Raw genomic sequence first — 18,094 nt, 5'->3', positions numbered from 1 at the left:
TGCTCCATCCCAGAACCATCAATGGAAAACCATCAAAGACAACTGCAAACAATCAAAACCCTTGGAGGTCAACAAGGAATACTACAACCAGGGTGACCAGATGTCCCGATTTTATAGGGACAGTCCCGATATTCTGTGCTTTGTCTTATATAGGCGCCTATTACCTCCGACCCCCATCCCAATTTTTCACACTTTCTATCTAGTCTCCCTAATTACAACAGACAGGGGTGGCCCTGTCTATTGATAAAGACAAAAGACTGCTTCAGTACAACTAGATTTGGCAGGATTTGATTTTAATCACTATGTCAGTAAAGGGCAGTTTCAGCTGACCCACTGAAATCAATGCAAAAGAAATAGTATTTTTCAATTCACCTCATACAAGTACTGTAATGTGATCTCTTCATCATGAAAGCACAACTTATGAATGTAGATTTTGTTAGTTACGTAACTACATTCAGAAACAAAACAATGTAAAACTTTAGAGTCTACAATTTCATTCAGTCCCACTTCTTGTTCAGCCAATCACTAAGACAAACAAGTTTGTTTACATTTATGGGAGATAAATGCTGCCCAGAACCCACCCCCCAAAACTCCGCCCCCACCTGCCTAAGGATCTGGAAGGGAGTTTGGGTGGGGGAGGAGGTCTGGGGTAGAGGATTGGGGTGCAGGCTCTGGGATGGAGTTTGGGTGCTGAGTGCAGGCTTGGCTGGGACAGGGGGTGGAAGTGCAGGAGGAGTGGATGGGGTTGCAGGCTCTGGGAGGGACGAGGGGGAGGGGTGCAGGCTCTGGGAGGGAGTTTGGGGCCAGGAGGGGGTGTGTGGGGAGGAGGTAGGGGGATGCAGCACTTACCTGGAGCTCCAAGACGGGGCGGGTAGGGAGGGGTTCCTCATGCTGCTGCCCCGAGGCACCTCCCCCACAGCTTCCCATTGGCCATAGGGGTGCTCAGGGCTGGGGCAGCACATGGAGGCACAGCCCCACCCTGCCCCGGGGCAGCAGGGAGGGACTGGCAGCCACGTGGAGCAAGCGTGCAAGAAGCTGTTCATCTCCGCTGTGCTGCCGGTGGTGGGCAGGGCCCCGATCCATTTAAAATCACCTGGGGCAGGGCCGGCTCCAGAGTTTTCGCTGCCCCAAGCAGCGCACCGAATTGCCGCCGCCGCAGCAGGGGCAGTCCGTGTGCCCTTAGGGTGGCAGGCGCGTTTCCGCGGCAGTGGCAATTCGGTGGCAGCTTCTATGTTTAGCTGAAGCCGCCCCGGACAGCTAAACATAAAAGCTGCTGCCGAATTGCCCTCACCGCGGAAACGCGCCTGCTGCCCTAACAGCGCATGGACTGCCCCCATCGCCCAGGGTGGCAATTCGGCGCGCTGCTTGGAGGCAAAACAACAGGGACTGCCGCCCCTTGCAGAATGCCGCCCCAAGCACCAGCTTGCAATGCTGGTGCCTGGAGCCGGCCCTGATCTGGGGGTTCCCCGGGGGCGGGGAGTGCCTGGGGGTGGCAGGTAGGGCCAAGGGAGAGACCAGGCCCCCAAATTGCTGGAGCCCTGAGGGCCACATTGGGGAGGTTCTCAGGCCACAAATGGCCTGCAGGCCAGGACTTTGAGACCCCTGGTTTAGATATTAGCATCCAAGTATTTGGGTACATCACTCATGAAAAGTTATACAGAGAGTTGGTTATGGAAAGCAAATATATCAATGAGTGAAGATTGTCCCTCAGTAATTGAGAATTTAAGGTTGGTTGTCCTTTTCGAAAATACAATCCATGAGGAAAATATTTCAGTTACTTTCCTGACTGTGCTTCTCATCGGCACTTCAGCTCATCCCTCCTGGTATTACCAATGTCCGGTGATGTGTTCTATGTAGATGTCCCTCGACCACCTGATGGCGTCCGACACCATGAATTGCCGCATCAGCCAAGCATAGCGCTGACCGATTCTGCATTCTCTCAACACTCACTTGTCACTGGGGTCCCATGTGCCCAGGGCTCCAACGATAAGCACGTGTGTCTGAACCTGGTAACCCTTAGCTCTCAAGATTTTGGCCAGAGGGGCATATTTCTCATAAGAACATAAGAATGGCCATACTAGGTCAGACCAAAGGTCCATCCAGCCCAGTATCCTGTCTACTGACAGTGACCAATGCCAAGGTGTCCCAGAGGGAGTGAACCTAACAGGTAATGATCAAGTGATCTGTCTTCTGCCATCCATCTCCACCCTCTGACAAACAGGACACCATTCCTTACCCATCCTGGCTTATAGCCATTAATGGACTTAACCTCCATGAATTTATCTAGTTCTCTTTTAAACCCTGTTATAATCCTAGCCTTCACAACCTCCTCAGGCAAGGAGTTCCACAGGTTGACTGTGCGCTATGTGAAGAACTTCCTTTTATTTGTTTTAAACCTGCCGCCCATTCATTTCATTTGGTGGCCCCTAGTTCTTATATTATGGGAACAAGTAAATAATTTTTCCTTATTCACTTTCTCCACACCACTCATGATTTTATATACTTCTATCATATCCCCCCTTAGTCTCTTTTCCAAGCTGAAAAATCCTAGCCTCTTTAATCTCTCCTCATATGGGACCTGTTCCAAACCCCTAATCATTTTAGTTGCCCTTCTCTGAACCTTTTCTAATGCCAGTATATCTTTTTTGAGATGAGGAGACCACATCTGTACGCGGTATTCAAGATATGGGAGTACCACGGATTTATACAAGGGCAATAAGATATTCTCCATCTTATTCTCTATCCCTTTTTGAATGATTCCTAACATCCTGTTTGCTTTTTTGACTGCTGCTGCACACTGCGTGGACGTCTTCAGAGAACTATCCACGATGACTCCAAGATCTCCTTCCTGATTAGTTGTAGCTAAATTAGCCTCCATCATATTGTATGTATAGTTGGGGTTATTTTTTCCAATGTGCCTTACTTTACATTTATCCACATTAAATTTCATTTGCCATTTTGTTGCCCAATCACTTAGTTTTGTGAGATCTTTTTGAAGTTCTTCACAATCTGCTTTGGTCTTAACTATCTTGAGCAGTTTAGTATCATCTGCAAAATTTGCCACCTCACTGTTTATCCCTTTCTCCAGATCATTTATGAATAAGTTGAATAGGATTGGTCCTAGGACTGACCCTTGGGGAACACCACTAGTTACCCCTCTCCATTCTGAACATTTACCATTTATTCCTACCCTTTGTTCCCTATCTTTTAACCAGTTCTCAATCCATGACAGGATCTTCCCTCTTATCCCATGTGCCATAGGTTTTCTCCCCCACTTGGAGCTTTTGGGTTCCAAGATGGGGACCTGCATGAGCTCCTCTAAACTAATCCTAGTCTAGATCTGGTCCTGCTGCCACCAGTTACGTTTAAAGTGGATAACACACTGCCTGTTCCCCCAAAACTCTCCCTGGGGAACACAGATTCAATCTCCCTGAATCTCAACACAAAGGGAAGCAGCCCACTTCCCCCCTCCCTCTCTCTCCTAGCCTACTCCGGAGAGATACACACCGATTCAACTCCGTGAATCAAACCCAGGAGGAACTCACTCTTCCCCCCTCCCCTTCCCCTGAATTTCCACACGAGAAGGAATTAACCAAGTCCAAAGAAAAGAAAAGAGTTTATTAAAAGAACAAAAGAAAGTACACTATCTCTGTAATACCAGGATGGAACAATACAGAGAGTCTAACCTATAAATCTGGAGAGAATTCCCCCTCCCCCTTCTTTCTCAGTAAAAGCAAAGTAACAGCAATCAGGAATAAAGAATTTATCCAGCAAACACACAATTGCAAATGTAGAAATAAACTTATAATACTAGTACGCCTTTCTAATACTCACTAGACTGAATAGATGAAAAATGCTGCAGAAACCTGGGAGGACTTGATTAAGATGTCTGGACTCCCTTAGCTCCCAAGAGAGACTTTAACCCTTAACTATCTGTTTATGACACCATGACAACTAAATTTACGTAAGACCCTTTAGTGATGGACCTTGTCAAAGGTTTTCTGGAAATCTAAGTACACTATGTCCACTGGATCCCCCTTGTCCACATGTTTGTTGACCCCTTCAAATAACTCTAATAGATTAGTAAGACATGATTTCCCTTTACAGAAACCATGTTGACTTTTGCCCAACAATTTATGTTCTTCTATGTGTCTGACAATTTTATTCTTTACTATTGTTTCAACTATTTTATATTGTTTCAACTAATTTCTCCACCTTTTGAGCTCGGGCATCATGGAAGGCCAGGATCCTGTTCTCGAAGGGCACTGTGACGTCCACCATCATGATCTTCTTCTGGTCCTTGTTGGTGATGACAATGTCTGGTTGCAGTTGGCTGTTGGTTCCAGGGATGATGGAGTTCACGGCCACCTTCCCTACGGGTGGCGAGATGGCTCTGACTAGGCGATTTTGGTTAGCATTGTGTCACAGCTGCCAGGCTCTGGAATGGGGCTTGCAGCTACACAGGACGTGGGGTAGGGTCTCATTGGCATAGCCGCATCACTTGTCCAGATTTCCATGGTGGACAGCTCCATTCAGCGGAATGCAGTTGAGCTGGGCTCTGTGGATGAACCTCCAGTCAGCAAATCAGGTGAAGCTGCCCCCGGGGAGGAAGTGGTTGCTGGCATCCCACTTGCATGTAACCTCAAATGCCTTGCCCTGGTCCAGCTTCCATTTCAGGTTTTCCACATATAGGCAGCAGAGGGAATTCTTCAGGGTCCTCTCCAGCATGGTTCTAACTCTCAGAGTGACACTGTGTGCTCTGCATTCTTTACCTGTGGTACCAGGACTCCCAACTCCTGGGGTTCCTCACACCACATCCAGTGGCAGCTTATACACATCTCCAGTTGTTGATTAGCATTGTGGGCATAAGTCCAGAGTGAAGCAAAGTCTTCTCCATCTCTTCCAAATTTGCCTTCCAATGAGCTACTCAGGTAGGTGGCAACATCTTGGTTGGAGAGGTCCTTGCAATTTGCTTCTTGAAGACATCCTACATAGCACTTTCTGCAATGTTCCTCACCATGGCATCAGGGCACGTCAGAAGACGGGAAGGCATGAGTGATCACCGCAATGTCACAGAGATCACCCATACAAGGGACGTTGGCGCTGCCCTGCCTGTGCGAGATGTAGAATCATAGAATATCAGGGTTGGAAGGGACCTCAGGAGGTCATCTAGTCCAATCCCCTGCTCAAAGCAGGACCAATTCCCAACTAAATCATCCCAGCCAGGGCTTTGTCAAGCCTGACCTTAAAAACCTCTAAGGAAGGAGATTCCACCATCTCCCTAGGTAACCCATTCCAGTGCTTCACCACTCTCTGAGTGAAAAAGTTTTTCCTAATATCCAACCTAAGAAAATAATAGAGATATACCCATCTCCTAGAATGGACCCTAAATGGTCATTGAGTCCAGCCCCCTGCCTTCACTAGCAGGATCAAGTACTGATTTTGCCCCAGATCCCTAAGTGGCCCCCTCAAGGACTGAACTCATAACCCTGGGTTTAAGCAGACCAATGCTCAAACCACTGAGCTATCCCTCTCCCCAATGTACACCTGTTTGTTACTGGCTCTCTGGGGAAGAAACATTTACTTCTTCACTAGCTGCCTAATGGTGTTGTCTGCCTTGTTAAGAGGTGCCTTCATCACGGCAGATCCCCTCAGGATGAATGAGATACGGGAAGATCAAGGCGTTGATCTTCTGCCATGGTGCCAGTAGGGAGGAGTCAATCCTGCTCACATCTCATAGGATCTCCATGATGATATCTTCAGGTGTCTGCTGGACATGAAAACCCGTGACCATGCCGAGATGTTGGTATGCTTGCCCATCCTCGAGGAAGATCATGGGTTCACCCTGGATCTGAAACAGTGTCATCTGCACTGCATCCCTTCTACTGCCATTGATATAACATTTATATGCCCCTTCATGCTTCAACCACCATTCCAGACATACTTCCATGCTGATGACGCTTATTAAAAAAGAGTTAATTAAATTTATGACTGAACTCTTTGGGGGAGAACTGTATGTCTCCTGCTCTGTTTTACCTGCATTCTGCCATGTATTTCATGTTATAGCAGTCTTGGATGATGATCTAGCACATGTTGTTCGTTTTAAGAACACTTTCACTGTAGATTTGACAAAACACAAAAAAGATACCAATGTGAGATTTCTAAATATAGCTACATTACTAGGCCCAAGGTTTAAGAATCTGAAGAGCCTTCCTAAATCTGAGAGGGATGAGGTGTGGAGCAAGCTTTCAGAAGTCTTAAAAGAGCAACACTCTGATGCAGAAACTACAGAACCCGAACCACCAAAAAAGAAAATCAACCTTCTGCTGGTGACATCTGACTCAGATGATGAAAATGAACATGCGTTGATCTGCACTGCTTTGGATCGTTATCAAGCAGAACCCATCATTAGCATGGACGCATGTCTTCTGGAATGGTGGTTGAAGCATGAAGGGACATATGAATCTTTAGCACATCTGGCACATAAATATCTTGCAACACCGGCTACAACAGTCCCATGCGAACGACTGTTCTCACTTTCAGGTGACATTGCAAACAAGAAGCAGGTAGCATTATTTCCTGCAAATGTAAATAAGCTTGTTTGTCTCAGAGACTTGCTGAACAAGAAGTAGGACTGAGTGAATTTATAGCCTCTAAAGTTTTACATTGTTTTGTTTTTGAATGCAGTCATTTTTTGTACATAATTCTACATTTGTAAGTTCAACTTACATGATAAAGAGATTGCACTACAGTACTTGTATGAGGTGAATTGAAAAATATTATTTCTTTTATCTTTTTTACAGTGCAAATATTTGTAATAAAAATAATATAAAGTGAGCACTATACATTTTGTATTGTGTTGTAATTGAAATCAATATATTTGACAATGTAGAAAACATCCAAAATATTTAAACAAATGGTATTCTATTATTGTTTAACAGTGCAATCAATTATAATTAATTTTTTTAATCACTTGACAGCCCTACTTGTTTTATTATAACTTCTCACAAGTGCTGTGTGAGGAATGATGATTTAAGGTAACACTGGTAAACTGGGGATCACTGCACCTCTGGGGCAGAGGATGTGCTATTTCTGTGAGTAGCTAGTGTCAGGGGCTGGATATCCCAGGGGAATGATTCAATGGGACATGGATTCACATATTGTTAATTTGCAAGGAATAGTCCAGAGGAGAGTGCTTGTGGGTACGTCTACACTACAGGATTATTCCGAATTTACAGAAACCGGTTTAGTAAAACAGATTGTATAAAATCGAGTGCACGCGGCCACACTAAGCACATTAATTCGGTGGTGTGCGTCCATGGTCCGAGGCTAGCGTCGATTTCTGGAGCGTTGCACTGTGGGTAGCTATTCCATAGCTATCCCATAGTTCCCGCAGTCTCCCCTGCCCCTTGGAATTCTGGGTTGAGTTCCCAGTGCCTGATGGGGCAAAAATCATTGTCACGGGTGGTTCTGGGTACAGCCTCACCCCTCCCTCCCTCCCTGAAAGCAGCAGACAACCGTTTTGCGCCTTTTTTGCTTTGTGAACTGTGCAGACGCCATAACACAGCAAGCATGGACCCTGCTCAGCTCAATACTGCAATTGTGGATGTTTTAAACACCTCGCGCACTCTCGTGCAGTATATGGTGAAGCAGGACCTTCAAACCCAGGCGAGGAGGAGGCGGATACGGAAGTGCGGCAATGACAGTGATGAGGACGTGGACACAGAATTCTCTCAAACCGCGGGCCCCTGCGCTTTGGAGATCCTGATGGTAATGGGGCAGATTCTATCCATTGAACGCCGATTTTGGGCCCGGGAAACAAGCACAGACTGGTGGGACCGCATTGTGTTGCAGGTGTGGGACGATTCGCAGTGGCTGCGAAACTTTCGCATGCGTAAGGGCACTTTCATGGAACTTTGTGACTTGCTTGCCCCTGCCCTGAAACGCCATAATACCAAGATGAGAGCAGCCCTCACAGTAGAGAAGCGAGTGGTGATAGCCCTGTGGAAGCTTGCAACGCCAGACAGCTACCGGTCAGTCGGGAATCAATTTGGAGTGGGCAAATCTACTGTGGGGGCTGCTGTGATGAAAATAGCCAAAGCAATCACTAAGCTGCTGCTACGAAAGGTTGTGACTCTGGGAAACGTGCAGGCCATAGTGGATGGCTTTGCTGCACTGGGATTCCCTAACTGTGGGGGGGCGATAGATGGAACCCATATCCCTATCTTGGCACCGGAGCACCAGGGCACCCAGTACGTAAACCGGAAGGGGTACTTTTCAATGGTGCTGCAAGCACTGGTGGATCACAAGGGACGTTTCACCAACATCCACGTGGGATGGCTCGCGTCTTCAGAAGCACTACTCTGTTTAAATGGCTGCAGCAAGGGAATTACTTCTCAGACCAGAAAATAACAGTTGGGGATGTTGAAATGCCTGTCGTTATCCTGGGGGACCCAGCCTACCCCTTGATGCCATGGCTCATGAAGCCATACGCAGGCAGTCTGGACAGTGGTCAGGAGCTGTTCAACTACAGGCTGAGCAAGTGCAGAATGGTGGTGGAATGTGCATTTGGCCATTTAAAGGCGCGGTGGCGCACATTACTGACTCGCTCTGACCTCAGCCAAACCAATGTCCCCTATGTTATTGCTGCTTGCTGTGTTCTCCACAATCTCTGTAAGAGTAAGGGGGAGACCTTTATGGCGGGGTGGGAGGCTGAGGCAAATCACCTGGCCGCTGATTACGCGCAGCCAGACACCAGGGAGATTAGAAGAGCACACCAGGAAGCGGTGCGCATCAGAGAAGCTTTGAAAACGAGCTTCATCACTGGCCAGGGTACGGTGTGACTGCTGTGTTTGTTGATGAACACCCACCCCCTTTGATTGACTCATTCCCTGTAAGCAACTCACCCTCCCCCTTCGAGTACAGCTTACTTATGCAAATAAACTCACTATAGTTTAAAAATCATGTATTCTTTATTAATTCATTATAAAAAGAGGGAGAGAAGTAAGGGTGTGGTTTGGGAGGAGGATAGGAGGGATGGAGAAGGCCACTAAAAAAATTTCACAGTAATGACAGCCTTCTGGTTGGGCTGTCCACGGGGGTGGAGTGGGCAGGTGCACGGAGCCTCCCCCCACGCGTTCTTACACGTCTGGGTGAGGAGGATGTGGAACATGGTGAGGGGTGAGGGTGGTTATACAGGGGCTGCAGTGGAACTCTGTGATCATGCTGCCATTCCTGAAGCTCCACCAGATGCCAGAGCATGTCAGTTTGATCACGCAGCAGCCCCAGAGTTGCATCCCGCCACCGCTGATCTTCCTGCCGCCACCTCTCATCTCGGGTGTCCCTCCTGTCCTCACGTTCACTGGCATCTTTCCTGTAATTTGATACCACCTCCTTCCACTCATTCAGATGAGCTCTTTCCTTGCGTGTAACTTCCATAATATCCGAGAACATTTCATCTTGCGTCTTCTTTTTCCTTCGCCTTATCTGGGCTAGCCTTTGGGATGGAGTAGGGAGGCTTGAAAAATTTGCAGCTCCATGAGGGAGAGAAGTATTTAAAATGATACATTTTACAGAACAATGGTTATACTCTTTCACAGTGAACAGCACTATTCACCTTACATAGCACATGTGATTTCACTACAAGGTCGCATTTTTCATCTTAATACTGAGTGCCTGCAACTCTGGAGTTACAGATCTCACAGACACAGGTCCAGGCATCAGAATTCAGCTTGCATGCGGCCATGGTAAGCCACTGTCTTTCGGCTTCTGCAGTGATTTACCCCTCCCCCCAACGCATGGCTAATACCATGCAAGCTCACTGCTAATCACCACCCTTCCGCCCCCCCCCCCACTGCGTGGCTGGTAGCTGGGAAGATCCCCGCTGACCAAACGCGAAAAAGATCATCGGTATTTCACTCCTCCTCTCCCCCTGCTTGGCTACGTGCAGGAAAGGATTTTTTTTAAAGCTGCTGCAGTCCACGAACCCAGTAGGAAAATGGCCATCTCTGTGTCCCCTTACTTAAATTCCTGATTTTCAACCAGGTTACCCTGAACGATATCACTTTGCTGAGGATAACACAGCGAGATAAAGAACGGATGCTTCTTGAATGCCAGCAATCACCGGGACCATACGTTGCTATGCTTTGCCATGCAATGATACCTGATTACTTGCTACATGCATGGCGTGGTAAAGTGTCCTACCATGGTGGACGGAACAAGGCTGCCTTGCCCAGAAACCTTCTGCAAAGGCTTCTGGAGTACCTCCAGGAGCGCTTCATCGAGATGTCCCTGGAGGATTTCCGCTCAATCCCCAGACATGTTAACAAACTTTTGTAAGTAACTATACTGTCTGCGAATGCATCTCAAGTCCTCAGGGCAAATCAATCATTAAAAAACGCTTGCTTAAAAAACAATGCTTGATATTTGCAAAGGTACACTCACCAGAGGTCCCTTCCATGGCTTCATTGTCTGGGATAGTGGCTTGGGAGGGCAGGGAGGATAATTCCATCAGGGTGAGAAAAAGCTCCTGGCTGTTGGGGCTCATGGAGTGCTGTGTGCTTTCTGCAAGCTCGTCCTCCTCTTCCTCCTCCTCATCTTCCCCGTCCGCATAATCCTCAACCATGGCAGAGATTACAACCCCCACCTTGGAATCCACAGACAGGGGTGGGGTAGTTGTGGCGCAGCCCCCTAAAATTGCATGCAGCTCAGCGTAAAAGCGGCATGTTTTTGGCCCTGCACCGGACCTTCCGTTTGCTTCTTTGGTTTTCTGGTAGGCTTGTCTGAGCTCCTTAACTTTCACTCTGCACTGCAATGAGTCCCTGCTGTGGCCTTTATCCGTCATAGACTTTGAAATTCTTTCAAATACTTTTCCATTTCGTCTTTTGGAACGCAGTTCTGTTAGCACTGAACCCTCTCCCCATATAGCGATCAGATCCAGTACCTCCCGTGCAGTCCATGCTGGAGCTCTTTTTCAATTCTCAGGAGACTGCATTGTTACCTGTGCGTGGTCACCTGTGCTGATGAGCTCTCCACGCTGGGGAAGCAGGAAATGAATTTCAAAAGTTCGCGGGGCTTTTCCTGTGTATCTGGCCAGTGCATCAGAGTTCAGAATGCTGTCCAGAGCGGTCACAGCGGTGCACTGTGGGATACTGATCGGAGGCCAATACCGTTGATTTGCGGCCACACTAACCCTATTCCGATATGTTAATCCCGATATTAGCGCTACTCCTCTCGTTGGGGAGGAGTACAGAAACTGATTTAAAGAGCCATTTAAATCGATATAAAGGGCCTCTTAGTGTGGATGGGTGTGGCGCAAAATCGGTTTAATGCTCCTAAAACCGGTTTAAACGCGTAGTGTAGACCACATAAAGTGAGCACTATACATTTTGTATTGTGTTGTAATTGAAATCAATATATTTGAAAATGTAGAAAACATCCAAAATATTTAAACAAATGGTATTCTATTATTGTTTAACAGTGCAATCAATTATAACTAATTTTTTTAATTACTTGACAGCCCTACTTGTTTTATTATAAGTTCTCACAAGTGCTGTGTGAGGAATGGTGGTTTAAGGTAACACTGGTAAACTGGGGATCACTGCACCTCTGGGGCAGAGGATGTGCTATTTCTGTGAGTAGCTAGCGTCAGGGGCTGGATATCCCAGGGGAATGATTCAATGGGACATGGATTCACATATTGTTAATTTGCAAGGAATAGTCCAGAGGAGAGTGCTTGTGTGGCTGAAAGGCTGGTGGTCTTTGGGTGCTAACACCCAGCTCCAACGGGCCAGTCTACCGCTCACTAGAGCAGAGGTGGCAAACTATGGCCTGCCCGTCCTCCCTGGCCCTTGAGCTCCCGGCCAGGGAGGCTAGCCCCCAGCCCCTCCCCTGCTGTCCTCCATCCCCCGCCACGTGGGCAGTGCTCTCGGCAGTGGAGTGGCAGTGTGTCTAGCTCTGGCCAGGCGGTGCGGCTGCCAGACATGCTGCTCTGTGCAGCATGGTAAGGGGGCCAGGGGTTGGATAAGGGGTGGGGGATCCCAGAGGGCAATCAGGGGACAGGGAGCAGTTGGATGGAGCGGAGGTTCGGGGGATGGGCGGTCAGGGGACGGGGGGGTTGCAGACGCGGGGGAGGCCGGGGGGGCCTGTCAGGCGGCGTGTGGATAGGGGTCAGGAGCTGGGGAACAGGGGGGTGGGATAAGCGTGGGGGCCCAGGGGGCCTGTCTGGGGGCAGGGGTGTGGATAGGGGTCGGGGCAGTCAGGGGACAGGGAGGTTGGGTGGGGTGGGGCCCTGGAGGCAGTTGGGGAGGGGGTCCCGGGAGCGGACAGGGAGTGTGTGTGGGGGGGTGGATGGGTCAGAGGTTAAGGGAGGCAGTCAGGGGGCAGGAAGTGGGAGGGGGCAGATAGGGGGTGGGGGCCAGGCTGTTCAGGGAAGCACAGCCTTCCCTACCTGGCCCTCCATAGTTTTGCAACCCCAATGTGGCCCTCAGGCCAAAAAGTTTGCCCACCCCTGTGCTAGAGGGACAGGGTGACAATGTGACATAGTCCAGGGTACCACAAGAACTATCAAAAGCTCCTCTGGGTAAGGCTATTGGGAATGGAGGGTGTGACCAGGACGAAGGTGGTAGATGGAGTGGAAGAGGCCTTGAGACCTGACTGGGAGAGGGTGACTGTTGCCCTTGGTGGGGGTGGTTTCAGGGGAGCTGGACTGCAGGGGCCCTGGAGAGGAGCAGAGCAGACAGCATGTATGGTGAGGAGGAGGAGGCATGTGGGACGGTAGTAGTAGTCAGGGGAATAGACAGGAGGGATTGAGGAAGCCAATGGCCTGGGCAAATGCCAAGGGGGAAGATGCTCATGGGGGAGAGACTGGCTGAGGCTGCGGGAGGGAAGGGCCAGCAGGGTGTAGTGCAGCTTCAGAGCAGGCTGGGGGCTGGCTCCTCTTGTGAAAGTGTTGGGGGTTTCTTTGAGGCTGAAGTCAAACACAGTGATTGCTTTGTTCAATTGCTCACCCACAGGTGATATGGTGGCAGTGCTGAGGGTGGTACTGAGTGGGGCCAGGTCTGTAAGGGGGACAATGTCTGGGACTGGGTATAACTGCTAGGCAGCAGATTGCTGAGGTCGAGGTGTCTCTGCAAAGGGGCTGGGTGTAACTGGCACGGAGAAGTGGGTTGGGGCATCTCTGGTCAGGAGGTTGGGGGTTGCTGGGGCCAGGGTGGACTGAGTGTCAGTGGCAGACAGAGAGTTGGTGGGGTCAGGGTGTCTCTGGACAGGGTAGGGGTGCATGTTACTGGCAGGTGGGGATTGCTGGGGCCATAGTGTCTCTGCAGGGGAGTGTCAGTGAGGGGCAGGAGGAGGTTCCTGGAGTGTATGTGGGGCTGGATATCATTGGAATGCAGGGGGGTTGCTGGGGCAGAGGTATCACTGCAGGGAGGTGTCAGTGGGAAGCAGGAGGTTGCTGGGATGTATCTGAAGGGGGGCTGGGTATCATTGGAAAGCAAGGGTTTGCATGGGCTGGGGTGTCACTGCAGGGGGGTGCCAGGGGGTTTGGGACTGCCTCTATATGGGGGCGGGGGTATCATTAGCAGGTGGTGTTTGCTGGGGCAGGGGTGCAAGTGGGAGACATGGGGTCAGTGGCAGGTGGGGTTCCTGGGGCAGGGATGTAAGTGAGAGGCAGGGGTCAGTGGCAGGTGGGGTTGGTGGGGCAGGGATGTCACTGCAGGGGCTGTCAGTGGCCGGGGTGGGGTCAGGGCTGTCTCTATATGGGGGCAGGGTGTCGGGGCCAGGTGGGGTTGCTAGGGAGGGGGTGTCACTGCAGGGGTGTCAGTGGCGGGGGTCGGGGCTGTCTCTATGGGGGCAGGGTGTCGGGGGCAGGTGGGGTTGCTGGGGAGGAGTGTCACTGCAGGGGATGGTCAGTGGCCGGAGGGTGGGTCGGGCTGTCTCTATGGGGGCAGGGTGTCGGGGCCAGGTGGGGTTGCTGGGAGGGGTGTCAGTGGCGGGGGGTCGGGGCTGTCTCTATGGGGGCAGGGTGTCGGGGCCAGGTGGGGGTTGCTGGGGAGGGGGTGTCAGTGGCGGGGGGGGTCGGGGCTTTCTCTATGGGGAGGCGGGGGCTGGGGTGATTCCACACGCGGGACTGGCAGTAGCCGGGTGTCCCGGCCGCAGCAGCAGCAGCAGCAGCGGGGCGGGGGCCCGGGCAGGGCGGAGCGAGGCTGAAGGTCGCGGGGAGGCGGCGCTCGGCTCGCTGCTGCCCGTGCTGTGCTGGCGGCTGGGAGGCGCAGAGCTGGCGGGATGGCGGCGGCGGCGGCGCTAGACCTGGAGATGCTGCGGATGGCGGGGGCCGGTATGGCCCTGGCGGTGCTCACCAGCGGGGGGGACGCACAAGGTGAGCCCCCCGCTCCATCGCTCCGGGGGGGGGCTGCGTCCAGCCCCCCAATCCCCACGCCCGCCCCGGGGGGCTGCGTCTCGGGCCCCCCGCTTCCTCCCCTCCCCGGGGGGCTGCGTCCAGTCCGCCCCTGGGGAGGGGGCTGCACGGGCGCCTCCCGGGCTCGCTCCTCGCGCGCTTCCCCCTCCCCCGAGGGGGCCCGAGGGTCTCGGTTCGCACGTGCCCAAACCCGAGTCACGTGTGCTGTTGGTGAACGTGCCTCGAGTCATGGCGACCGGCCTGAGCAATAGATCCCAGAGGCGAGGTTCCGCTCTCTGAGCAGCCTCGCGAAGGAGGGGGCGCCACTGTAATCGCCCCCAGAGCGCTCGATGGCCTGAGAGGTCCATCGCAGAGCCTGTGTGCGGGCCAGACATCGCCAGTCGATCCCTGAGCCCTTCCCAGCCCAGGTGGCATGGCAGTGCCTGGGTCCTGGAGGGCAGAGGCAGAGGGGGACATGCCAGGGGCCCTCCCCGGGCAGAGGGCCTGGCCACTGGCACAGAGGTCAGGGCAATGCAGGGGAGCCAGGTGGGGATCCCCTCTCGCACTGACACCCACAGGTGCAGCACCCAGGCCTCTTGAGTGCCAGGCCTTGCCTGTCGCCATGGTGCCCTGCACTTGGTCACATGGACTGTGCACCTGGAGCTGCGAGCACTCAGCACCTCTGAGAGCCAGTCCCAACTACCCTCAGCTCTGCCATAGGGCTGTATTAGCCCCACAGCTGCTGTGAAGGGCACAAACCCAGCAGGGTGAAACGTATGGGGGACGTTGCCCCACTGCCCCCGGCGGCTGTGCCTACTGCCTGCCTGTGGCCTGCCTGTTTGTCTAGTGGCCATTGTGGGGTTACGCTGCCCTACTGGCTTCTCTTATATAGTTGCCAAGTGTGTGAGCCAGACCAGATGGTGGCCCAGGAGTAATCTGCAGTGAAACTGACTAGGGATTGGAAATAAAGGGAACAGTCTTCAGCTGTCCCTACCAGGAGATCAGTGTATTATCACTTTGTGGAACAGTTATTGAATCTGTGATTAGGGTGATTGTAGTACTGGGTGTTTACAGTGATAGCAGAGATTTCAGAGTAATGAAAGATCTGCTCAGTTACAGTCAGGATGTAAAGAAACGGAGTTCCTATATTGTATCTTTTTTTTTTTTTAAATGTAATCTTCAGGAGCATTTGGCATCTTAAATGGTTATTTTTTTTTTAATCTGTTCACCTTTTATATGGGTAAAAAATATCAGGGCACTAACATGCCATTTGCTACCATCACATTGTCCACTCTGCTTGCGTGAGCTACACCTTTCCTGCGTCTGTCTGGTGTATTTCAATGGTCAGTTCTTTGGGACAGGGACTGTCTAGTATTCTGTTTGTTCAGTGCCTAGCACAATGGGGCACTGGTCTTGGTTAGTCCTTGGGCACTACTGTAATAACCGTGATTGATAATAATAAGCACTGAAACATCAAGAAATGGCAAGAGTGCATCTAAACTCTACCCCTTATAAGAGTTTATAATGATATGAGCACAGGGTGCTGTTCTTATTAAGGCATAGATTCCTTTGATTTAAAGGAACATTGCTTAACACAGCAGCAAGGGCATGGGGAATCTGCAGCCTGCTACTGTCTGCTCTGACTTCTGCAGTCCAATGCCCAACTTCCAAAATGAAGAATGAGCTTTAGTGTCTGTATCTGCCCCATGCATCCTCATGTAATAACAACAGCTGCTCCACACACGGTATTTCTAAAATAAGGGGAATATTAGGGTGCCAATTCCATCTTCACAACCGCAGCCCTGTGAGCACTAAAGTGGTTTAAAATAAAGATCTAGAACAGATTTTATAATGGTGACAGTATCATTTATATTTTCATTCTCACACTCCAAAGGGGTGGAACCAGTTGTGCCCAGGCATTCCAGAAATTTCACCTTGTGACAGAGAACAGTTCTAGAAAACTTGAGCTTGAAAAGTGAAAGTTTTGGAAAACTATCAGCAACTGAAAACATGGGGTTACTATACAAATGTTTATTTTTTCCCCTTGTTTTCAGTTGACTCCTCCCTCCATAATCTGTTGTCATTTCTTATTGAGTAATCTGTCTAAGTTAGATTGTAAAACTTTAAGGCAAAACCTTTGTCTTTTCACTTGTCTAAAACGGCCATCCACACCAGCAGTGCTATATAGATCATCATAATACTGCTAGTTATGTCCCTTGGGCCTGGTCTACACTATGGGGTTAGGTCGAATTTAGCTGTGTTAGGTCAATTTAAAAATGAATGCGTCCACATAACCAACCCTGTTCTGTCGACCTAAAGGGCTCTTAAAATCGACTTCTGTACTCCTCCCCAGTGAGGGGAGTAGTGCTATAATCGACTTTGCTGGGTCGAATTTGGGGTAATGCAGATGCAAATCGATGGTATTGGCCTCCGGAAGCTATCCCAGAATGCTCCATTATGACCGCTCTGGACAGCACTTTGAACTATGATGCACTAGCCAAGTACACAGGAAAAGCCCCGGGAACTTTTGAATTTTATTTCCTTTTTGTCAGCATGGCGAACTCAGCAACATAGGCGACCGTGCAGCCCCCCCAGAATTGTAGAGTGTAGAAGGTTTCTACGCTCCCCCTATCATCTCCGTGCCTGAGGTTATCACAGATTAGAAGGTGAAAAAAAGCACTCACAATGACATGTTTTCCAAGCTCTTGAAGTCCTCCCGCACTGATAGGGCACAGCTTAATGCATGGAGGTATGCAGTGGCAGAGGCCAGGAAAGAATTAAGTGAGCGTGAAGAGCAGAGCGGAGGCAGGACACGATGCTGAGGCTAACGGGGGAGCAAACGGACATGATGAAGCGTCTGTTGGAGCTGCAGGAAAGCCAACAGGAGCACAGCCCCCCATTGCATCCACTGTATAACCGCCTACCCTCCTCCCCATGTTCCATAGCTTCCTCACCCAGATGCCCAAGAATGCAGGGTGTGGGGGAGGCTTCAGGCACGCAGCCACTACACTCCAGAGGATGGCCCAAGCAACAGAAGGCTGTCATTCAAACAGTTTGGTTTTTAGTGTGGCTACAATAAGCAATGTGGCCTTATCCAGTGGTGAGCTGGAGTCAGTTCACACCGTTTCACAGGAACCGGTTGTTAAATTTAGAAACCCTTTTAGAACTGGTTGTTCCAAGACAACCGGTTCTAAAAAAGCTTTAAAATTTAACAAAAGCGCGGGCAGCTGTTACCCCGCCCCCAGCCCCAGCTCACGTCCCCCTCCTCCCCTGAACACTCCGCCCTCCTTCTCCTTCCCCTCCCCTGCTTCCCGCGAATCAGATGTTCGCGGGAAGCCTGAAACCAGCAGCAGGCAGGTAAGCTGAGGCTGGGGGGCGCGAGGAGGGCTCCAGGGAGGCGCAGCGCGGTGCGGCCCTGTCCGGCTCCCCTGTGCCCTGGCCTGGCCCTGGCCGAGCGTCCCAGCCCGGTCCCGGCCAAGCACCCTTGGCTCTGGCCCCAGTGGCTCCGGCCCAGCTCGGGCTCCACAGCACCGATCCTGGCCGAGTGGCTCCGGCCCGGCCCGGGGAGTCTCAGGCCCCGCGGCACGGCTCCCGGTCCCGGCCCGGCCCGGGAGTCTCGGGCCCCGCGGCGTGGCTCTCGGTCCCGGCCCGGCCCGGGGAGTCTCGGGCCCCGCAGCGCGGCTCCCAGTCCCAGCCCTG

General features: G+C 51.1%; 1 protein-coding gene across 1 annotated transcript in view; it reads left to right on the top strand.

Annotated features, from left to right (window-relative positions):
• The first annotated feature begins 14,215 nt into the window (after positions 1 to 14,215).
• PFKL (phosphofructokinase, liver type) overlaps positions 14,216 to 18,094 on the top strand; it is a 49,210-nt gene continuing 45,331 nt past the window's right edge. Inside the window, exon 1 of the mRNA XM_039488392.1 lies at positions 14,216 to 14,377. Coding sequence (XP_039344326.1) covers positions 14,284 to 14,377 — 94 coding nt within the window. The 5' untranslated portion in view covers positions 14,216 to 14,283. The remainder of the gene's footprint in view (positions 14,378 to 18,094) is intronic.

Source organism: Mauremys reevesii, linkage group 9, assembly GCF_016161935.1.
Source record: "Mauremys reevesii isolate NIE-2019 linkage group 9, ASM1616193v1, whole genome shotgun sequence".
NCBI lineage: Eukaryota > Metazoa > Chordata > Testudines > Geoemydidae > Mauremys > Mauremys reevesii.
This window is presented reverse-complemented; position numbering and strand designations above follow the sequence as displayed.